At 36.6% G+C, this 25,727-nt stretch overlaps 1 protein-coding gene across 1 annotated transcript in view; it reads right to left on the reverse strand.

Annotated features, from left to right (window-relative positions):
* The window catches only part of JAKMIP1 (janus kinase and microtubule interacting protein 1), a 157,145-nt gene that overhangs the window by 62,057 nt on the left and 69,361 nt on the right, over positions 1-25,727 (reverse strand). The window contains exons 3-6 of the mRNA XM_083834460.1: positions 24,027-24,301; positions 12,844-13,338; positions 1,207-1,416; positions 371-490 (exon numbers count right to left, since the gene is read on the reverse strand). Coding sequence (XP_083690586.1) covers positions 371-490; positions 1,207-1,416; positions 12,844-13,338; positions 24,027-24,155 — 954 coding nt within the window. The 5' untranslated portion in view covers positions 24,156-24,301. The remainder of the gene's footprint in view (positions 1-370; positions 491-1,206; positions 1,417-12,843; positions 13,339-24,026; positions 24,302-25,727) is intronic.

A 25,727-nucleotide genomic window follows, 5' to 3' on the forward strand; every position in this document is an offset into this window, starting at 1 on the left:
AAGCATGTCACAAAACTAATGTCAATTTTGTCTATTTCAAAGATTAATATAGTAATTTGAGTGCGTGGATTATGCATGTTTTATACAACATTATTACACAATGCCACAGGCAAGCTACCAGTCTATTTGGTTACGAGGGCCCCAAAATAAATTTATAAAGCTTTATTACTCTGGAACAAAAGGGATTCCACCCATGTCTATGGTGACAAAATGAATATCCATAGAAATCTCTCTTACCTTTAGATATAATTGATTGTGGCCAAGCAGGACTAATTTGTAAATTATTTATAACAGTGACTTTCCAGCATTAATTCATTTACCATAAAGATGCCCTCCCAGTCACCATCTGTGTTGTTACTAATTAATTTACCAGTTCATTTCTTTCATCCGCTAAGAGAGTATTTCTGTCTTCCAGCTTCCTTATTACAGCATTCAGTTCAGCGATTTTCAGCTGAAATCTCCGCACATCTCGTTCATCCAAATGCTGCTCCTTTATATCAAAAACATAGAGACATATAAAATTATCTTATAAAATATACTTTACTACCCATAAATTTAATATCATGGTTTAACAAGTAGACTGTGTAAATCTAAAATCAACTCTTACATCAATATCTGGTAAACTTATTTTAATTAAAAGAAAAACTAAACAACATACTGTGGAAGTGCTACGTGATATCTTACATTAAAAGGATCTACTTGCCAAATGTATGTAAAGATTTAAGAGTTTAGAAAAAAACAAAGGTTGATATAAATAATATTTTATATATTACTGGTAACTTCTCACAAGATTTCTTACTATCAGTAGAACAAATCTAATGCATAGCGCATGGATTAAAATCACATGGCAGTTTTGAAAACTATAGTTTCTATTTTATAATTCTAAAATTATGAAATAACTAACTCTATGAAAATAATGGGATTCTAGATAAAGTTCCTTTTCAGTCACAGGAAACTAGTTAGTTCATAGATGAAGCTCACTTTTAGCTCACAAGCTAAAAGCTCTGTATCCACCTATTTTTCAACATTTTTTGAAATTGAAGAGGTCTAAGGAGTTTCTAACCATCAGCAAAACACCACAATGTAATGCAAGGCCATTTATCATGAATTAGTTCTAGTATTTTAAAAGTAGCCACAAAAACAATGTGAATACACAGGCAGTAATTGTCCCATGCTGAACATTTGAAGGGAATACAATTTTCTTACCGGGCTTCCCATCAGCTCAGTGATATCCCCCACTCCTGCAGGAAGCTCTCTCTTAGGGCTACTGTGGTATCGTTCTGCCTCCTTCACTTGGACAAGCTGTTCATCCAAAGCTTCTTTCTGAAGGAGAAGTTTCTGTGTATGGCCTGCCTGGATGCCAAGGTCTTTCTCCAGAGCCAGAATCACTCTGTCTTTGCCTTTTATTTCATCCATCTGGAAAGAAAAAAAGCAAGAAGGAAATTTCTATAACATCCCCAAGTGTTTACCGCATGCATATCCACAAACTTGCAAAAACAAAGTTCTGTTTCTCTCAGATTTATACCAGCAGCCAAACGGGGGTTGGTAAAAGGAAGATATCTCTTCTCTGAAGTCTTTTTCCCTTCCCTTAAGAGTTTCAGCCTTCACTTGATCATGAGTTTGCTGGGTGCAGTCTCAATTCAAGTAACAAACAAAAATAGATGCAATCACACTGAAACAGAATATATAGCCACTGAAATTGTCTCCACTTTATCTGACTATACACATTTCTATAAGCTGAAGAGAAATCTCCCTTCACTATGTTCCAGAGAAGAAACAAAAGGCTAGTATGAGGTAAGACAAGAAGACCCTTTAAAGCTCACCTAAGCTATATTTTGAAGTTTGAGCAATAAACATTTGCTGACTCCCCTCTTTATTAGTGAAAAATCATGCAGGGTGAATCTCTTCACAGTCATTTTAAAATTAGTAGCATACACACACACACACGTTTCAACATCAATTCCTAAGCATACCTAAGCATTTTGTGTGCCTTTGCTATAAGATTCAAAGGAGGCCTAGTCTTTGTATAGAAGGAAAAAAGCAAATGCATGCCGAGCATTAGAATAAATGGTAGGGAGAACTAGTTTTTAAACACCATCTATGGTTACTGAACTGTGTTGTTCATACATCTCGATACCAAATAAAGCATGCTGCTAGCAGGGATCTATTGCAGCTCTCATAGGATTTGTCCCTCCCAGCATCAGTGTTAAATTCACTTTGGTACTATTCCAAACGCTAGAAGTGGGAATCTGCAGCAGTTACTATAGAAACACAACTCTTAACAAGAATATTAACCATTAATGATATATTTATTAGAACCATGCTCTATCTCCTTCAGTTTACTAAATCATTTTCTTGGCCAAAAAACTCATGGAATTTTGGAAGTCAGAGTATTATATTTGTATGCAAAAATAAAAATAAAAATAAAACCATGAACTCGTTAAATCATTCAGGTATTGTTTATTACAGCTACATGCATTATTTATTATAGTCCTACACCCATAGAAGTCCTTCAGTCAAGTTCTAACCCACCCTCCCACGCCCCAGCCAAAAAAAAAAAAAAAGAGAGAGAGACAGAAATGCTAGAAAAAAATAAAACTTTGTCAAGTCTGAGAGTCTGAGTGATGCACAGGATTAACACAACCAGATTACATCATCAGATACAACTTGCTTCTTCAGGATTCCAGTCTTATTCCTTGCTACAAAACAAGTGAAATTAGTTTTCTGGATCCGAGTGGCAGGAGATGGCATGAGATGAACTCATGACAAGATCACAGAAAAAAGGTCAGATTTGAAGTGAATAAAGCAGGCTAGACTGCTCTTAAATCCCAATTATTGGTTCTGATGTAGATTTCCTTCCTGATTTGGGAAGGTCATTGGGTCTCGATTCCTCATCCAGTAAATGGGGGTAATAATTCCCAGTAAGTTAATTCAGATCTGTGAGAGTTTCAAATATGTCAAAAAGGACTACCAGAAAAGCATGCAGTTTTTATTACTGGAAGAATCTGCAACATGCAGGGTTTCAGAGAGACTTTGCAGAGAACAGCAATGACAAAAATTAAGCAGCTGCCTCATTCACTGAATGCTATCTGTCATGCACACTGATCTGTTCGGGATCTCTTCAGAGGAAAAAATGTCATGTAACTAAATACTGTGGACAAAGTTTGGCTCTCAATAACACAGGTGTTCATACTGAAATAAGTGGAACTGCATCTATGTAACTGAGATAGAAATTTGGCCATGTGAGGCACACACTTAACAAGGAAGAACTAATGTTATGTAGGCAGCCTTGATTTTAATTACCCAATTAGTCACACATTTTGTACTCTTCATACTCTCACAACTTAAATGTTAAATGGAACAATATAGATGCTTAAGTTGGAAATAAAAAGAAAGCAACAATTTTGGTATAGACTGACAGATGCTGAACCGCAGCAGAACAAACCTTCTGAAACATGTCATCAGTGAAATGGTGCCCAGGTCACCCTTCACAGACACTTCCATGGATGAAGGCACACAAGCTCACACACATTACAAAGAAAGGCCATGAAAGAGCATGGTCTAGGGTGGGGTTGGGGGAAGGCGGGGAAGAAGGCAGAATTACCCTCTACTCTTCATACTGCTTTTTCTTCTACCATAAATTCTATGTGGTGAAAATTTTTGGAAAAAAAAAAGTTTCAGTCAAATAGAAAAATCATTGAGACATTGATAATAATTGAAAACAGTAACACAATAGCCATTACTACACACTATTTTTTTTTTAATTTGGACTTATACCTTGAGTTACACAGTAGAGAATCCTTACACGAGTCAACATGCATATATACACACACATACAGAATACTGCAAGAGTACTAATTTCATTACAAGCACAAACTAGCAGGATTTACTAAGCAATTTTACTCAAGTAACTTAAAACAAACCGATAGAGATGAATAGAGAAGCCGTAATAACACCTCTGCTTTGAATTCTGTTTTAGATGCCTGGTTCACAATACAACTCTCCTTTCCTGAAGGGGACAGTTACACATATAATTTCAATGTAAATATATCAGCCCAGTCACTAACTCACTTTCCTTAAATTTACCCCAATGCCTGACCCAAAGATTTACCATCTTTCTTCTCACTTGCATACTACAGAGCAAATTTGTTCATCTTCCCCATCTGCTTTCTTAGCAGAGACTACAAATCAGGAAAAAAGAAGAAAAAAGAAAAGGGGGGGAGGCAGGGGGAGATGATTTTTCAGGGATGCAACATTCCTCAGCTCCAAGTGGGTGAGGTGCCAGGTCAAGGGGCAGGCAGGCAAAGCAAGAGAAGATACAAGACTAAACCCCAGTGATATCTCTCCTTTTCCCAGACTGAACATACACTGATAGTCAGAGACAAAACAACAACTCTTCAAAGAGGCTTAAGCGTTGTGTAGCCTTATTTTAACAGTTGTAAAAGCATTCACATAGTCACCAAGCCAGTTCAACGCCACTGGAGAACTATTCTTTTCCTGAAGAAGCCTTGCCAGGTTTGTTATACAAAACAAACAAACAAAAAAGATAGCAGGATAAAGCAAAACAGCCTTATATTATCAGACTATGTATTACGGTTTTTATTTTAACAGTAAGCAGAGTATTTTCCATTAGGAAAATGAAATCCAAAGTGAATTAATCTGGTTTCCCTGTAGGTTGCTCTTCGGACCAAACACATGTTGTGAAAGTAACATTGTCATAGCCAAGATTGTCTGGGAATCCACATGGTCTAAAGAAAAGCAATATTTTTTATTACACCATGCTATGTGGCAAGGAAAAAAAAAAAAAAGCCTTCAGGTAGAGAAGCCCTTCAGCAGATTAAGAAGCCTTTTGCTTAAAAGCTTTTTCCATCTTTCCAAAAGTTTGCTTTTCCCATAAATGTGGTATGTATACATATGTTTGCACATATATATATATAATATGTACACAAATACACTCAGGTATGCTAAGGTCATCACTGAGCTGAAGCTGACAAACCTGGATGGATCAGGTCTCACCTGATGATTCATGACATGATTCCGAACAAGCAAAAGCCTTTCCACTGCATTCCTCAGCCCCCCGTGGTCCTGGGAACATGGTACAGAACTTGCCACAGCAGGTGCCTACAGGACATTTCTGCATCTGTGGCACAATATAGCTGAGACAAGCAACTGAAAGCTTGTCCCACTGCTTTTGTGGATTGCACCCTTACTGCTATTCATTTGAGACCTCTTGGTAAGATACAAAGGGTAGAGACCATCTTTTATTCCATCATATTTAGCATGGTGAAATCCCAATCCATGCATTGGCTCACATGCAAGGTATTACACTGAATCAAATCCCAGAAACTCTTTCCAACTGCTTGTTTTGGCTGCTAATTTGTTCTCAGTTTTAAAAATTGACCTTTTTTTTCTTCCTTTTTTTTTTTTTTCTGCAGCTATACAGTACAACAGGGTCACACATATTCTTTTGCATTCTGCTCTGCATGGATTTTAGAACATTTTAGAAAAGTCACGTTTTTCTTTATGCAGTTAAGCATGGCAAAATTCGGTATAAAAAGCGATTCTGTGATCAGAAGGCAAGACGATCAGAGCAGCAAGAGGTTAGAACTCGTTTTCAATTATATGCTTTGAGAAGGGAAGTAGTAGAAATAACTTCAGAAAGAGCATTGAAAAGAAAATAAGGTCATCAACCAGCAGCTGCAGAAGGATATTACTACAGAATCACCTTGGAAGTAACTCTGGTGTTGTTGGTTAAAATTACCGCTTTCTGAAGTATCATTTCTTAATTAATGGGTTTTGTACTGTCATATGTTAGGTGCTGAACACAGCAATTACCTGCATTATATCCGTGAAGAGCTAATGTTTGTAGCCTGTGCCAAAATTTCACGGTTTCCTAAGAACAGGTATCTAAGCCTCCTAAAAGCTATGAGAAACGAGCAGAAATAAGTGTTGTAATAATATTTATCAGACATGAAAGAAAACCAAGCAGCCACTGGAAAAAGTATCTCTGTGCCAATTATCCTACACTTCAATAGCTGCAATGAAAGAAAGTCAGAGACCTTTGGGGGAACTTTAGCCTCTCACCAAGTTGAAAGAGAAATTCCCAGGGAATTAAAAGCGAGATCTATCAAGGCAGTCACATACTCAGTTTTCAAAGTGGAAAAAGCCAGCTGCTGCATGGCCAAATGTAAGACCCATCCATATCAAAGTTATCTCCTAGCCAACTGCAGGACAGAATTCTACAGTGTTTTTCTCCAGAAGAACTTGAATTGATCTTTATACTAAATGCTTGACGTTGAAAATAGGGTTATCTTGACAGGAGGACTGCTAGTTAAGTGGAAAAACAGAAAGGAGAGGCTACTCAAATAAATAGTTAGAACTAAATAGTTAGAACTAAATAGAATTAACAACTTTTACATTAATAAAAGGCCAGTAAGATCTAACAGCAATATTCTACACTGAAAGCGCACCTGGTGAGAGGAACCAAAACATTTCTAGGCTGTGCATAGCCTCCTCTACAGCAGACATGGTCACCTATTTATTTAAATGCTTGCTGCTTATCTAGGAACCTCAGGGAAAGAGGGAGAAAAGACGCCAGGCATCCAGTGGAGAAGTAAGGGTTATATGCGCAAGTAGTTGGGACTTATTCTTAAATTTCATTCTTGTAATTTTCCTAAACCAATAGTGAATATTTTCCACCATTTTTTTTTTTAAGTAAGTAAGTAAATCTAAGGAATATATTAAAAGTTCTGATAAATTATACAAGATACACTATAAAGGCAGACAATTCCAGAACTTTTCGATAGGTTTCCGGTATATTTCTCAAAAGCACCTTGCAGTACTGCAGGTCACTGCAGCCTCTTAACTGTTCATTGAAAGAACTGAAATAAAAGTACTCAAATGGTGGAAAAGTTAGAAAAACTCATTAATCCAAACTTCATGAGCTTTTTTCCACATGCCACACCATACATCATTTCTGTGGGTTTTTAATACTGTCTAAAGAGTTGCATGCTTTTTAAACAGACATAAAAGTCTGATTTGTGACCTACCTACAATAATAGAGTCCAAAGAAAATACTATGAATAAACAGAAAATGCTGAGTTTGTATTATAAAGCATTTTCATTAGATCTGTGTGATTCAGGAAAAAAACAAGGCTCTGGTGGAATACTGCCCTGTTAGTTCCTGAGAGGACAAGCATAAATCTTCAGAGGTCTGAAAGCAAGGTATTATTTGCAGTCCTAAAATGCTGAAGGTGGTAGAAGGGTCTTTGCAGGAGATTAGTTCAGCCTTGAAACGTAACTGAAACAGGCTTCTCAAACAGATGGCAAAATCCAGAGAAGCAGCATACAATTTGATAGCAGCAGCTGCGTGCAAAATACATACACATTTAAGTGGGTGATAAGAAGCATGTCACAGCAATCTCTACCCAACCATGCATGACTGCACACACTTACAAGATTCAAAGACACACTTGGAAGATTCAAAACTCAGCTTCCAGTTTCAAAAATTAACTATTTGGAAGAAACAATACTCTTGCTTACACCCACTGCACAAGTGAAGTGAAAAAAGCCATGCCCCATCACTCGAATTTCAAGTCTCAGGGCAGCAGAGGAACAAAAAGTCCCCCTGCCAATAGCCAACTACCAGAATTTTGAGAGAGAAAAAGCCTCTTTATCACTCACACTCCAGGGTGTAACCTAGAGATAGAAATACCAATGCCTTAAAATGGCAAAATCCTAGTAACAGGAATGCGAGAGAAATGTTACAAGGAAATAGTTGCAGCCATTACAAAGGATGTAATTTTGTTTTTTGGTGGAGAGTTAAACTTTTGCTCCCACTGTTTTTCATGTTTTACTGAAAAGAATTGCTGAATCTTGCAAGACAGATTTTTATTTGGACATATAAATTTTACCCCTTAAAAACTGAAGAGAATAATGCATGTTAACTTCCCCATCAACTATCCAGATGAAGAAATGGAACACCAAATTTTGGGAGCTGCTACAATAGAGGAGATGTCTGCCATTCAGAGGGACTTTGACGTGCTGGAGAAATCTCATGGAGTTCACATAAAAGAGATAGAAACTCCTGACCCTTAAATAGTTTAAGCTCTGCAAACGAAAAATATGGAAGCCAGCTGAAGTTGGCAGTTTGGCAGAAGAAAAAGGAAAAAGAAAAAGAAAAAAGAAAAAGAAAAAAAAAAAGAAAACAAGAAAAGCCTTTGGTGCTGATACCACTGCAGCTATCTAAATGGGAACATTAGGGTGAACCAGGCAGATCTTCCTCAAAGATGCATGGCAAATGAAATAGCAAAATGAAAAGCATGGCAATCAGTGGTAACAGAAAGAGGAATTCCAACTAGGTCAAAGAAGAAAGAAATTTCACTCCACAGGCAATTAAGTATTGGGGCTGCCACAGAGGATGTGGAATCTTCATCTTCAGAGATTTTCAAATTTGTCTGGATGAGGCCCTGAGCAACCTGATCCAACTTTTAAGGTAGCCCTGATTCGAACATGACCTTGGGATAACCTTGAGACAACCCTCACAATCTATTTTTTTCTATGATTTTATGATACTCCAGTTCACTTATGAAATTCTAATGCTAAGAAATACACTAATGCATTACAGGCAGACACACACAGTAAGAGCTGTGCAAGGTTAGAAAACACCAACTTACTAAGGACTAGAGTTGAAATCTGGCCTTTGGTTTTGTTCTGAACTGGAACAATTCTTGCTTTGAATTTAAATCCAAAAAAGTACTTAATCTATTAGGTTGAATTATATTCTTTCAGGTATGGCATTACATATATTTGGGAAACACTAAACTGCAGAAGAGTTCCACGATGGAAGGAGTTTATAATTCATGCAACAATTGGCTGACGGATCAGGCTCAAAGGGTTACAGTAAATGAGGTTACATTGGGCTGGTGGCCAGTACATTGATTTTGTGGATAAGAAAATTGTGTCTATTTTACATTAAAGTGACATAAGTTTTTCAATTCATTTAAATCTGAACTGTTTAGGAATATTCAGGAAGACCATGTGTGCGAAGATTTTAACTATTTATCTATTACTATTTAACTATTTATTATTAATAGAATGATATTTATCTGTAAAGTGGATGAAAGGTTTTGATGTTAAAGAAATTTCCAATAGAGGAAACCTGTTGCATGTCATTTACATGACAAGCTTACTGGAGGCTCAGGAAAAAATGAAAAAATGTACTTTTCAGCATTTATCAGGTATTTTATTAAATTAACTTATACCAGCCCAGACCTCAAAGGGAAACTACACATACTGCTTACAAGGTTGCTATTAAAACAGAAGTCTGTTGATATAGAGATATTTAGGTATGCACACACTTGCCTCCATTTGAATATATGTTTTGGAACTGCTTATACTGATGTTCAGAGAATAAAAATGTGCTAGCATGATTCTGAATGTTCTTTTTCTTTGAAAAATCTGATCCAGAAAAATAGGCTTTTTCTGCACTTTTCCTTCATGCAGATTATTTTTCAATTTGCTATTATTGATTTTATTCCTATTTGCTGTTTTTAATGTTATTTCTATATTTAAGAAATGCCTCAATCTGTGTCATAACAGTTTTTGTTCTACACTGAATACTACTCAGACTCACCTACTTGGAAAATATTGTCTGAAAAAAAAATAAGAAATAATTGTTATTGCATTCTTCTTCTTTAAGTTGTCTCTTTACTTTTAAAGCCTCTCTGTTTCACTTGTACCTCCATTTTGTTTACTAGTTATTTTTACTTCCAAATTTTATGTATTTTCGTTTGGGAAGAAGGAAAAAAAAAAAGGAAAAGAAATCATGTCCACAAGCATTCCTTGAATCAATGAAAACATTTATATAACTGTTATATGAAATCAGTTACAGGAACTGACAAATTCCAATACAATTTCATACTATATCAAGAAAAAGAGTAACATATTCTTTGTAAAGTAGCTGTTTTAATTTCCCTTATTAGGAATTAGAATCTTCCCATTCATCTTGTTTGCACTGAGGCTTATTGGGTATTTTTCGTGGCTCAGTTCAGAAGTGTGAAGACAATCTCAAATCAATGAATGATATTTCTAAAACTAACATTTGTACAATACAAGCATGGCTGTTAATGCACCCAATATAATTACATCCATATATTCATAGACAATAGATTTTTCTTTTTTCCTTTCTCAATGCTTTTTTTTTAATTATTTTTTTGACCGCAAGCCAAGAAAAAGCAAGACTTTACTCAAATTAGTCATGAGTATTAAAACCATTGGTAATAGTATTGATTTTTTTCCCAGCCGAAATATTTATTTATTTATTTATATATTTATTTATTTATTTATATTAATTTAATAATTATTTATATATGGAATAAATCTGCAAAGCCAATCTGTGATCTAAAAATGTAAAAATAAATCTGCCAAGTCTAACAAGACAATCATACACTGAATCCTGATTTACTCCATCTGATTTTCAATTATGGTATGTCCAGCCCATTTCGGCCATTAATACCAAAGATGCAGATTTCTTAATACTGTCATAAAACAGCACAAACAAAAAGCATGCTAATTGAAGCTCAGTTACAGATCTGTGCTAATACTGCCTGCCACATTCTTGCCATTTCATTTCACAAGGGTAGGATCTAAAATAATAGAGTACCCCAAATCTGCTGCAGATACAGTTGATTTAAAATTGAAGGCAAGCATCTTTTGCACTATTTAAAATGAGGGGGCAGGAGGGAGGAAAATATCCAGATAATCTGACTCAAATCCCACTTACTCTCCCAGTGGAAGATAGCAGCACCTAAAATCTCTGCAGTGTTTTTTTTTCGTTTATTTGTTTTGCTTTTTACCTTGCCCCAGATTAAAAGAGTGCCCTATACAGAAACAGCTGCCTAAATCATTATGAATTCCTGGAAGAAACACTTTTTTTTTTTTTTTCAATAAAAACTCACACAATTTAATGAAAAAATAATCTGAAAGGGGTTAAGCCACTACAAGGCAACACCAAACTTCTGATATTTTTTCTGATATTTTTCCCCACCTTAAGGTGGAGGGGGATATGAACACTTCTAGTGAAAGCCCATGAAAACAATGGCAGAATTCCACCAGAGCTGGGAGTAGATAACAGGAGTTATCTACACACGCTTCAAATATAGTCATCTTTTATAGACATAGTTGTACTGGATAATGGAGGAAGAAATGGATTAGCCCAGTAAGGCTCCAATTACTATTCTGAATGATTTGACAGAATTGTTTTGTGCCAGATGAGAAACCCTGAACGCCCTCCTTCATCACTTTCATATCACAGCAGGCTGAAAGGTTCGACTGTTGAAAGAGAAGTGCAGTTCCTTTACAGTACCACTCAAAGACACACTGTAGGTGTGTTTACTGGGGTAATTTATGATGACAAAATCTGGGGTGCATATGTGCCTCACCTCACCATTTCTTGAGCTTCAGAAGACTAAATTTAATATAAACTATTTTCTAGAAAAACACAGGCGACAATGTAGTAAGCGTATCGCCTCCTTAACACTTTTTAAAATTACTTGTGCTTTGTAGTCATGATTTTAAAACTTTAGCTGTATAATATGGAACAAAACATGAAAGAAATTATGCTCACAGCAATATCATGTTGTCAGTCTTTGAAGTGGTCATTATCAAGTGTGTTTATCAAGGAAATGCTACCCCTAAGAGTTGATCAATATCCAATTTATTTAAAGCACAAATATTAACAGCATTAAAAGCTTTAATTGCCCCAGAAAGAAAATCACCACCCATTCGTAGCTTGCCCTCACCATCTTTTTTCCTAAAGAACCAAAGAAATGAGAGGACATATCTGTATAAGCACAAACTGACAAAATATTTTTGGCTTCAGAAAAAGGATGTTTTCTTCCATTTAAAATGCAGACTTTACATATGAAAAATATTTAATATATTTTTTATAATTTTACATTTTATTTGCATAACTATTGTACTGTTAGTTTAGCCAGATTAACTATCAGATCTTGAATATGCATAGAAAGTATCATGGTACCAACAGAAATGTCCTTTGATGTTCAACTACTTTGCGTATACTGATGTGTATGACCCACGTTATAGATTCTTTACCTTTTACAAAGCTGCAGAACTTGAAATATTTGGGGCACTCGCTGTCAGGAAATTTTGTCTGTTCTTCCATTTTATACAAATAGCATAGTCTGGCCATCTGTGCTGAAGTTCTACAGCTTATGAAACATGACAAAAGCCTGCTGTCCTGCACCCTAATTTTTCTGCCCCTAAAAGGCATCATATAAACCCAGAAATTTTAAAAAGCCAAAAAGAGCAACAATAGTTAAAATTGAATGAGCAGGACAATGATTCAGAAGGAGAAAACATATTGTCTTGGTTCATTGCAATTGGTTCCCCACATAAAATTATAAAATTGCTCTGAAAATTTAGTTTTGCCATCTCACAAAGGTGTTGTTGAACTGACAAATGATGAATGCCTCACTGTTTTCATCAAAGAGATTTTTGTAAAGAAATACAGCTCAGGCAACTAGGAAAGGGAAAATCAATTTCTTTGATCTGTTGAAAAAATTCACTCTGGAAATTTTTGGTTTACTCACATTTGACTTGATGGGACATAAAACTTTGAATTGGGTTGAGACAGCCATGGAACCAAGGCTCGTCTATGCTGTACAGAAGAAAAAGTAGTGGAAGTAGCAGCCTATTGTACCAAGCAACACTGATAAAATATGTCACTGCAGAACAGGTTAGATATTTGTTTGTGGGCAGATAAAGAAATATATTAAACACTGCCATAAACTGCTATAAGCATGTACAACTTAATGAACTTACCAGCCTGCGGATATCTCTCTCACATTCACGCTTTATTCTATTAATCTCATCCTGATGGGACTGATAAGCCATGCGCAGATCAGCAGCTTTCATTTTATCTGCCTGCATAATGTTGTTCAAAGCTTCTTCAAGCTGCTTTTTACCAGATTTCAGCTCCAAGATCTCCTGTTGCAACTTCATTCGTTCGCTGTCAAACGCCTTCCGAGCCTCCTCTTTTGCTTCACTTAGCAGTGCTGTCTTCACTTTGTCAGCTGCCCCGTCCCGCAGGACATTGACGGTTGACTGCAAACGCTGAATTTCACCATCTTTGATTTTCACCATTCTTGCTACTTCCTGCTCATGCTGCCGGATCAGTAGCTCTCTGACGCTCTGAAGCTCCTTCATTTTCTCCTCATGGAGCTTAGCTTTCAGTTCAGAAACATAGGCAGTGTGTTTGTGCTGCTCCTGCTCCCTTTCTTGCTTAACCTCTTGGATTTTCTCTCTCAATTTACCCACCTGGAACATCAATATAAAATATTGATTAGCAAGTATCACCACACCTTTAAAAGTCATCAAGGGAGCTTTGTTTTAAACCTTCTTAAGAACTCATCCTGGATATTGAAAAGCAAAGACCGCATACCTGAAATTTCTCTCTTCAGTAAACAGCTAGAGAACTAGAGCTTGGAAAAGGCTATGTTTGTTCCTGTGTGTGCAAAGGAATCTGCTGTGCAGATGTGTTACTGGCAACAAGATCTCAAAGTATTAGGGGATAAAATAACACCAAGCAGCATCCAACCCTGTCCTTATTTCCCCCATCAACCATCCCAGATTACTCTTATCCACAACCCCTCTATTGTGCCCAACATGGTGACAGAAAAAGAAGCAGAGAGAGGTGTTCATATTTACTCTGCAAAGGAAATGCTAGAAAACCTTCTAGAAGGACCATACTTCAAGGATCCTCATAGTGACTTAGATCTTTACATACACTCAATTATTTTATTCCCACAACATCCTTCTGTAGCTAAGAAGCCCTACCACTGTGTTACAGATGGGATCCCCAGCCAGGCATAGATTGATTTATCTAATTTACGCACACACACTGTCTTTGGGATTTGATTCCCAAATTTCTACACCTGAATCCACTACTTGACCTAAGATACTTCCTGCTAATAAGATGAGGAGGATAGGAGGATCTTACCTTGAAGCAACAGAAAGAAAAAACTGTATTAAAAAGGTGGATTATTATTAGTAGAAACATGGGGGAGGAAGTAAGTAGAGGGAAAATAAAATGAAATTGATTTTGTATTTCTTAATTTCTTAGCCACTTTAATGGGAAAGTCCTTACTGGATAAACCAAATGAATTGTTCTGAAAAAAAACCAAGTCTACTCAAGGGGTTTCAGATTGGACACCCCAAAACTGAGGTATTTAGAGTCCCAGACATCTCAGAAAATGTAGGCCAGTGACTCTAAGGGCTGGGGAGGAGGTCTTATAGCCCATTATAGTAATACCCACTGTGATGAAACCTCATTATAAGATGATGCTCAGCAGGCTGTACATGAAACAATGCTTTTTCCAGGTGGGATTCGACATTAATATAGAAGGGGAGGGGAAAAAAAAAAAAAAGAGAGAAAGGCTTGCTTCTCTATTGTAATATACCAGAAAGGGTATAATGTATCCAATCACACATAATATCAGTAATAATATCAGCATCTTCCTACAACCCCTATAGGAGTGTCAGCCAAAATATGAGCTCTACTCATGATCTGCTACTATTAAGGGAAGTCAGAGAGAAGCAGAGATTTCAAACATTTGTGTTTTAACCTTGGGTGGCAATATAAATATATAAAACACGTAGTGCTTCATGGTAAAATGAGGTTACTGAGCAGCTGGATGTTAGTCACTGCCGCAGTATTCCTAGACTGCTTGCATCTCTGCTATGCACAGCTGGGATCTGTAGTCACACAATGCATTTCATTTATGCTAAACTAAGGTAAAGTTGCAACTTGCCTCAGATTTTAGTGCAATATGTAGGGGAGACCTCTATTAATATTCAGAGTAACATTTACTATTAAGGCATAATTAATACAATTTATTTCTTCACAGGTCTACATTCTGCAGTCATAGAATCACCGAATACCCTGAGTTGGAAGGGACCCAAGATCATGAAGTCTGACTCCTGGCTACACACAGAGCCACCCCAAAATCAGACCCTATGTCTGACAGCATTGTCCAAACGCTTCTTGAACTCCAGCAGGATTGGTGCTATGGGGAGCCTGTCCCAGTGCCCGACCACACTCTGGGTGAAGAACCTTTCCCTAACCCCCAGCCTGACCCTCCCCTGTCCCAGCTCCATGCCGTGCCCTCGGGTCCTGTCGCTGTCCCCAGAGAGCAGAGCTCAGCGCCTGCCCCTCCGCTCCCCTCGTGAGGGAGCTGCAGGCCGCCATGAGGCCTCCCCTCAGCCTGCCCTGCTCTGGGCTGAACAAACCAAGGGACCTCAGCTGCTCCTCATATGTCTTTCCCTCTAGACCATTCACCACCTTTGTAGCCCTCCTTTGGACACTCTCTAATAGTTTTAAGTCCTTCTTATGCTGTGGTGCCCCAAACTGCTCACAGTACTCATGGTGAGGCCGCACCAGTGCAGAGTAGAGTGGGACAATCCCTTCCCTTGACTGGCTAGCAATGTCGTGCCTGATGCACCCGAAGATATGGTTGGCCCTCCTGGCCTCTCTATCCTTGATGGAGTCAGCTGCTCCTCCCAATTTAGTGTCATCCACAAACTTACTCAGTATACCTTAACATCCTACATCCAAGTCATTTATGAAACCATTGAGGAGACTGGCTCTAAAATGGAGCCCTGTGGAACCCCATTAGTGAACCCCACCAGCCTGATGTAACTCTATTTACTATAACCTTTTGAGTCCAAAGAAAAGTAAAGGGTTAAAATATAAGCAGTAATACCACTTCAGGCAGCATTTAGAAGGCTTCATTATTTTTGTTTATTGGAGCAGGATAGGGAGGGAAGGTATCTGCATTTTCATGAAAGCAATCTCCTAGATCCACTGTGGACTAAACACCAGCTGGGACAGCACTATAATTATAGATGTGGAAAAGGTAACAGTTCTGAATCAGGCACCATCAGACCTGGATATTATTGCACAGGTACTGTTATCCTGTTACTAGATGATTCAGATAATATTTCTTTATGAAAAAAAAAATAAAATCAACCCCAAATGGTAAATCTGGCTACTGGAAATCATCTTCTTTAGACACCCATATTTTATTTTATTTTATAACATCCAGTTCCAATCCTATGGTCGATAACACTGATTTTCAGTGCTTGCATTAGGGTACCCAATTCCATATAAGACAAAGCTAAGCCTATTTACTATCACAAGTGGATGAATTTATAGACAAATTTGCAAACGAACCAACACTCACAGTGACTTAAATATATTAGTTATTTCCCTACTGATATGTAAAGAAAATTGCAATGAAACTGAGAAATGAAACCCACAAATAATTACGCAGGAAAGCAAATTGTATAATGGCAATTATAAACAAGGTTAGTACTTCTCCAGAACTACAGTAATTTAAAATTAGTCATACTGTACATTAAGTATGCAACTAAAAGGCAGTTTCCAATCTAACACATTATTGATTGTTACCTCCTAAAAACATTTTAATATATGAAAAATGGATTCCAAAATTTTGGAGTACTGGTTTACACAAAAGGGTATGCTTGCTCAGTGGTTTTCATCTTTCTCTGAATGCATGCCAATATCTATATGGATTGTTGCTGTCTGTGACAATACATATTTAACCACTCAAAGTAGCTGAATATCATCACGTATCATCCAGTCATTTCACTTACAAAGTTTTAGCAAGAGCAATGTAAACAAAAAGAATAACAGTCCTTCTAAAACCACTGGATTTTACATGGCATCTGAAATGCATATCACTCTTCATGACCCAGTAAAACAGATGCATCCTAATTTTCAAGGTTTTTAAAAAGTCCTTTCTTGTTATTGCTTCTTATCAGAGAAGATAGAGAGATCTATCTGTTAGATCTTCCCTGAAAGCCATGAACTCTCTGTCCTTCTCTCCTTCTGTCCCCCTCTCCCTCACAATATGCAGATCTCTACACTTCTTGCTTCCAGATCAACCAACGGAATGAAAATAGTAATATGGCATTTTCCCATATGCCTTACTCTCAGTTTCAAAATGAACTTAAACGCAATTTGTCTTTCTTTAATTTCCAGCATTCCTTTTTTTATTATTATTATTTTTTTAAATGAGAAAGCTGTTCTGTTAACAGGAACAATATCAAGCATAACCAAGAAATGAAGCCAATAAGCAAACAAATTCATGCAGGCTTTCAGGGCACCACTGAGAGTGTCTGGCTCCATCTTTACTCCCCCTATCAGCTATTTATGCAATTTTATAGTCCCTCTAAGACTTCTCCATCTCAACAGTCCCAACTTTCACAGCCTTTCCCTGTATGTCATGTGCTCCAGGCCATCCATCATTTTCATGATCCTTTACTGGATTTGCTCCAGCACGTCCATGGCCCTTCTACTGGGGATCCCAGCACTGGTCCCAGCTCTCAAGACATGGCCCCACCAGTTCTGAGTATAGAGGGAAGTATCACCTCCCTTGACCTCCTGGCAACGCTCTTCCTAAGGCAGACCAGGATGCAGGTGACCTTTGCTGCAAGGGCACATTGTTGGCTCCTGTTCAAATACATTTTTGCATCACTGCAAACACACACTGAGCAGATTCATACACACTAGTTTAACTCTACAGGGATTCTACCATCACCAGAAAAATTCCTCAAAACATTTTTACATTTAAAACAAGGGTCACATAGTCTGATACAAACTGATATTTGAAAAAGCATTCAGCAGCATTTCATTCTGTTTCTCTTAAATATTTACCTTGAATTTACCTTTTGGGTTAAAGTTAGAGATCAAATAACTGTAGGTAAAAGGACAAGAAATAAAAAAGTTGACAAATTATCCTACTGTGTGACTAAATATGGCTTCACTGAATTGCAGCAATATCTACAGCAACATCTTAAAAACTTTCTTCTCTGCAACGGAATACGGTAATCCAAATGGGTCATTTTGGAAAGTGTGTAGGGAAGAAAACATTTTTAGTATGGATCTCATTTTCAGTGACATGATGAGACAAAACAAAACAAATCAACCAATCAAACAAAAAAAACCAAAACACACAAAACCACAAAAGAACAAAACCAGTAAAATAAGAACTCTTTTTGGTACATCCGGGTACATATAAATCCAGTGGTAACCAATGCACCTCAAACCTGCTCCAGCCAAGATCATCTGAAGAATCTTAACAATATTTAATAGAAATACTTTGTTCTGGGCCTGATCTTGAATAATCCTGAGTATCTGCAAACTGCTCTGAACCATCAGCTCTCCACAATGCAGGTAACACAAGCTTTCATTGCTCCAAATTCAGAGCCAAGGCTATCTACTCTAAAGTAAATTGGAAAAACATAGCATTAACAGGTTGTAACCAGACATGTCAAGTGAATTTGCCATATGCTTCTGAAATTCTACATTTGGTAAGTACATCGTGCACAATTCTCTTTTTTCTCCTTCTTTTCTGCTTTTCGAGGTAGCAAAGAACATCTTCCTCTACATATATACCTTCCATTCTGCAGCAGGCTAGAGAAGGAGACTATTGTTGCCTTCATAGCAATCTTCCTACACCACCACAAGGGTCAAGGTGCATAACCAAGCATCTGAACATCAATGAGCTGTTGTTACGTCACTTGAAAAGCTCTTCAGAAAAAGTTTTTGCATCCACATCAGCCACATTGAAACTGTAGATGTCACCATCCGCTGAATGAGCTTTGCCTCTCTGGTCTTTTCCAAGGGGGCTAGTTATAACCTACAAAAGGCTGCTATTGAAACTGGAGAGGGATCAGCTTTGCAGTCTCTGCATAATACCCACTCACATCAGGAATGCACTTGGAGGTGTGGTGGGAGAGTCTAGAAGATTCATTGAGGACACCTATTTGGAACAACTTTAATATGTCTATTCCAGTACGGAGTCCAAGGATAAGGAGGAGAAGTGCTAAGCAACCCCAAAAGCTGTGTCTCTGTGAGGCACTCCACACAATACCACACAGGGAATCTTAGCAGAATCATCAGCTGCAATCACCATCCCCTCCAACGCAAACTCACACTTTGGTCTTTGTATCAGAGCCTACTCAGACAACCTTGGGCACTGGGTCACTTACAACTGCTGCATCCCTGAAGCTCCTTCTTGGAAGTGACATGGCATTCCAATGAATCTCAGAGTAAGAGAAAATGACTTGGCAACAAGCTAGTTTCAGAATGAGATGATGAAAATACTCAGCGTGGGAAGTTCATAACTACCTAAATTTGTTTGTGTGTCACAGGATAAAGTATCTACCAACTGGATTGCAAGAATTCTGTGTTAAATTAAATTTAAAACAATTTTGGGGAATAAAAACAAGCTAAAAACATGTATTTTTGGGGATTTGATAATTTTTTTGTGGAATATTAAGCTTGTAATGTAGATCCCTGAAACTTAAGCAAGATAGTGAAAGACTACTAGAGAATTCACAGGCCTGATTCAGTCTCTTTATTGGAGGTGACAGATTGTCACATCAGTCCACAGCCTAGGAACTCTTTTGGCTTCTTTCCTGATTGCACCATTGCATCACACCTTCACAAAGTAACAGCTTTTATCACTTCCAGTTATATAAGATATATAAGATACATATCTAAGTTATCTGTCTGCCCAAATACCACTTTTTCTTTCCACCTGCCTCTACTGCTTCTTTCTTACTCATTGTTCTTTCTCCATAGCAAAAAACCTGTTGTTTTCACTCTTTATTCTCTCCACCTTTGTAATCATCCAGTTCTACCATATTTGTTTTCAGCAGTAACTCTTTAAAAGAAATTAATATATATATATATCCATCTTACATTTCTATTGTAATCTTTCTTGACTCAAGATTTTCCACTTCCAATAATCTTTTAACCTAAACTCTCAAGATTATGTGACAATATCATAGAAAATGTGTTTCTACTCATATCTGAGGATATTTTCCTGTTCTGTATTGGTGGAATCCTCTAGAAACTTCTGAAGGCTGCAGTGACTGTCCTCTTAATCCAAATCAAAATAGCTTACATATATAATTTGACAGATACATTAATTACATAGGCCCCAATAGAGTTTTAAATAGAATTTTCCTGTGGATCACATTGTAACATCTGACTTTTTTAAGGATGCCTTGCACCGCTTTTTCTGTCAACGTCTTCCAACATGACAGTATCATAATCATAATTATCATACTTTCTTGTTGATTCTTCCAATTTAAGTATAATCATTGTTTAATATCTGTCTATCGATGTCTTACTCTGCTGTAATATGTGTTTTACCAGGACTAGAAATTACATTATCATGTCTAGTGTATTCACTCCTTTACTAATTTTGAACTCTAATAGAAGTAACACTGTCACATTTATTCCTAATAACTTTCTGTTACTTACTATGTTTGACAGTTGCTCCAGATTTTCTCATTTTAGTGGTTTTGTTAAATATTATGAATTTGACTTTATACATCAAGAATACAGAGCTGAGTTCAAATGCCCTTCGACTTTAATTGGAAAAACCTTTACACATTGTTTTACCAATACATCATCCATTTCCCTGCCCCAAGACGATTGCCAATTATAACCCCCTACTACCTCCTTGTTGTTCATGAGGCTCTTTACAGTTCAGTAAGTTATCTGCTTATTTGTTTTTCCATACATGGAAGATGGTAGTAACATTCATTTATGTACGTTCAGTTTGTCTGGATTCTCAAATTAACAGCTGTATGAATTCTTCCATACGTACTAACCATAACTCTTTCCTATGTTACTTTTTTAATCCCCAGCACACACAGCTGTTTTGCCAGAATTATATGCCACTGCTTTTTTTTTTTTTTAATTTCACATACCAAAAATAGAGTTTTCAGAACTTACATTAAATCTCTGTTACACAGAGATTCAGTATCTGACACCAAAGCTGAAAAAAAAAAAAAAGCTAAGAAATCTGGGGAAAAGCATAAAGACTTGCAAAAACAAGCTGTGAAATTGCAAGGTAGCACAGAGACAACTGGGTTGAAATGTCTCATTTATTCTAGCTCTGTAGCCTGTGGGACATAAACTGTATTAGGAAAGGTAACGAATTCTGGTGGGGCTAATTCATTTCATTTAATTCTCCTAAACTATTTTCTCCCTCATGTATATGTGTATATTAATGATTTATCTGAGGAGAAACCTTCTAATTGATGAGAGACATCACAAATGGAAATTAGACTTAACATATTTCCGCGTGCAGAATACTGTTTTGTGATCTCAACTCTATAAAATGTACAGTGAAATGCAGACCACTGATATTTAAAGACAATATCATAATTCAGTGAAGATGGAACGGCAGTGACAGCAAACACTGTAACACTTTGTTTTCAGGAAAAAATGAAGTGTTCGAAGACTATCTTCTAATGTTTGCTAACCATCTCAGTAGGAATATATACTTGATAATATTCTTTTCTAAACGTTCATGGATCTCAGGATAGGCATTTAACCACTGAGCTGATTCACATTTTCCTGAGTCTGGCTATCAACATGATGCTTATTCACTGCATCTCCTTGTGCTTACTGCGCAGGACTTTAAGGTTCAGATAGAGTGAGTCCTGTCTCCATTCATATTGAAGTAACTACAATTTTTGTACAATCCAGCTGCTCTTATGCCAGATGACCAAAACACCAACAGCAAGAGCCACAGCAGTGCATATTCAGAGAACTGCAAACACATCACTTTTAGATCAGGCATTGTATAAACATGAAGGGGAACAGTTTTACAGGAGAAATTTCTTGGACAGGCTCAACAATAAATGAAACAAAAATGAATTGGGAAAACATTCACAAAGTCTTCGATGTCTCTTGGATAAAATTCCCCGCCCCACCAAAAAAAACACACAACAACAAAAACAAAAACAACCAACACCAGTACTTTGCACACAGAAATATATTACAACTAATTTCCATTTGTGATGTCTCTCATCAATTAGAAGGTTCCTTCTCAGATAATTCATTAATAAATGCATATACACGAGGGAGAAAATAGTTTAGGAGAATAAAATTAAATGAATTAGCCCCACAAGAGTTTGTTACCTTTCCTAATACAGTTTATATCCCACAGGCCACAGAAATGTCTTTTTCACAGCTTTAATACATTCCCTCTTACTCATTCCCCTCAATAAAGCCATTTAATTTATTTAGAATCCTCTAGGCACAGTGTTTTTACTACTCTGATACTAAGCTGTAATTCCTGTTGGTTTTGTTACTTATTTTTAAGTTGCAGTCTAAAGAAGTAAAATCTCTGTAGCTATAATTCAATCATCTCGTCAGTCAGGCCTTCACCATCTTACACAGCCAACACGTACACAGATAGCAGGCTGTTGCCCTGATGCTGAGAAAGAAGCTTTATGGCCTCAATTCCAGTCAAATGATTTACAACAAACATCACAGCAAAAATGCAGAAGAAGTTGAAGATAGCACTTCCCCCCTCCTCCCAGAAATGCATCCATGCAGCAGAGCTTACTGTGGAGCGTACCGTACATTCAGTATACAGTACGCGTATATATAAGAACCTCAATACTCGAAAATGTAAAATTCTCAAACTGTAAAAAGATGAACGAGTAACCAAACTAAAGAAACTGTTGCCAGAATGGATATAAGTAAATAAGCAGACCAGTTTTAGAAGAAGACTGGTAGTGTTTTGAAAGTGTCTTAAAGCTATCCTTCAATCTTCATTGAATCAGAGTTAAACTTGACACTATTAAAGTATCAAACTTTGAAGTATACCAGGACTAAACTCTTTGTAGTATTTGTGTAGTCTTCAGTGTGAACACTCAAGATTAATTCATTCTTCTGTCCTATGTATAAGATAACTTTATAATTTTTGTGCTCTTTCTAAGGTAATTAAAAGGAGATAAAATTCACATTCTGCATTTCTACATAAAAAGTGATACAGAACAAAATAACTAAACAAAAGAAATGACTAGCCAAATGTACCAGCTCTTTCAATTCTCTTCCCAAACAGAAGCAGATAATAAATAAATTAAAAAAGACACTGATACAATACAATATATGAGCTTATAAATTCAATTTTAGAGGGCTTCAGCCACTGGTAAATTTCCTGTAGTGATGTTTTAAGAAGCAGAAGGAGTTTGCCCCGCTCTTGTACTATAGTTTATTAACATCATATGAAAGAAGAGTAGAAGTTGTTAGATGAAGAAGCTAATACCAACATAACTGGATTTTCTGTTCACTCATCAATACTGGTGACCCGTAAGAGACAGGAAGAAAGGATGAGAAGGACAGAAGTTCATAGCCTCTGCAGTCTAAAAGGCAATCAAAGCAACAATAGGAAACAAGCAAATATAAAATAACATCAGAATTCTCAAATTTCCATTGTGTAAAGTGTATCATCCTAAGACCTTTTGCTTTAGTCTGTGCAGCAGAAAAAAAAATAAATCTAAGCTACCAGAAATTTCCATTTTCCAAATAAATTTAGTTTCTCTGATATATACTGAATCTTTTACTTTCAGCTAAGAACTAAGGCTTTATTGTTTATTTTTTCCTCTCTGAGAAATAAATTCTGAAGATTCTATTCACAGGTTTACTTGTTTGTTTTATGAAAAAATAAAATGAAATAAGAAAGATAGCACCATTCAAAGCTGAGTATCACATAAGGCTGTTAAAGAAACTTGAGCATACTGGAATATTACTTTTCAGGTGTTCCAAAGATGTTCTGAATTTTACACTGATATAAAGAAGCAAGTACAGAACAAAGCTATTTTGTATAAAGTGAACACATTTTTAGTGCGTACTTGTTCTACTGGTAAATCCTTGATACCCTTAGAAATATAATATCACCAAGCAAAAACATAAATTGATCTCCACATGGATTCATCTCCAGGACTGTATTGTGCAAACTCAAATGCACTAATTGTGATTAATTAACTTAGAAATAACCTTATTGGCTTACCATATTTTAAAATGCTACAGAGACACATAAAAGTAAATATAAAAATAAATAAAAAGTAAATATTAAGTTTTATAAACATCACAAACCATATACACGTACCTTGCTTTTTTCTTGCTGAAATTCTATCTGGATGTTGGTTAGTTTAGTTCGTAGCTCCTCATTAGCAGCTTGCAGTGTTTCAGTATCCATGTCGGACTTCTCTCCCTTGGAACGACTTTTCTTTGACATAATTATTTTTGAAGTTTCAAATAAAATTTTTGCTCCACACTGAGCTACCAGCTAGTGCCTACTGCTTTTAGCATTTAAGCGTCATGCAGTGTTCAATAAAATCTTTCACATAAATCTCAGCCATTGTGGGTGCTGTCCCTCATGTCCTGGAAGAAACAAAGTAGTAGGAACAGAATTAGACTACATCACTGAGCAGACTCAAGCATCAGACTTGACATCCTGTTTTAAAAAACACTGAACTATATACCTGGTAGTATACACTAGCATAGTGTACTAGACTTAGAAAGCAATAGATGAGAAACGAAGTTATATAATATTTCATCATCTTATCTAAAACCATATACATTCCCATCCTATGCTCACAGAAATAAAAGTTTTTGATGACTATAGCATATAAATATAAATCTTATCTTATTCGGGACCCAATTTGAACCACATACAGGATTATCAAGAGGCACTGAGACAGTCGTAAATTAACTGAACCTGTGTTTCAGCAGGAATAGTCTATTTCCTCTAGTAAGAAGTACCCACTTTTCACATTAGTTTATCAGTTACACTGCATTACTCAAAATTACCGAGGAGTCTCACAACATCGGAATATATGGAAAAAGTATTACAAAGCTAGACATTTTAAAGACAATTTAACATTTTAAAAGACTTAAATGTGCGTGCTTGTGTGTATAAACTGCATACATTCAGGGTTGATAGTTTGAAATAACCTAATAAAAACATTAAAGTGGTAGTTTATTTTTATTCCCTAGCCTGCATCTAAGCTTAAAAAGTATTAAATTATTTAAATCAGCTTTATATTCAAGGAGAACATCAGCAACAAAGAACTCTAATTTCAATACTTAGGAAATCCCATGGTTAGTTTGCTTCATGGGTAGTTATAAAAACTTAATTTTTCCCCCAACCCTACCCCAGCACTGCTCTAAGAAGAATTCAGTGCTCCACAGGAACAAACTGAGCAACAAGTGCTGTCAATGTTAACTAGTTTCCAAAACCACATCCCCTGCTCATTTTAAATATCCACATAATTTTCATCATTAAATTCCTGACAAGGCAGAGACATTCCTACCTCAACACTGAATTACATTCATGGAGTGTTATATTTCCAAGAAAATTGCTACCAGTTTGCTTTCAAACAATAAATTACTCTTTTCCACTTACAACTACCTGAGAGTTATTTTAGAGATTGTACTATAACAAAAATCATGTGCGTTCTTTAGTGCATACATTTTAAAGGGTTAAGAATTCATATGCATACCAACACTCCATTTGGTGGATTCAACTAAATACTTAAGCTTTATTCTCATTTTTAAAGACTGGTAAACAAAAACTGAGGAGTTAAATATCTTGGTAAAATGACTGGTCAAGTCAGGTGAAAAGGGAACAGAACTCAGGAGGCCACCTCTCTAGTTTGACAATATTTAATGATTTTATGATTTCCACTGAGTTCTGTTATCTGTTGAAAACAGTTGATAAAAGACCAACTATACCAATTATTTTCTAATGTAACAAGTGAAACCAGTGTTCTGCTTTGTACTATTAGATGACTTCCCTTCCAAACTT

Source organism: Anser anser (assembly GCF_964211835.1).
Source record: "Anser anser genome assembly, chromosome: 4".
NCBI classification, from domain to species: Eukaryota; Metazoa; Chordata; class Aves; order Anseriformes; family Anatidae; genus Anser; species Anser anser.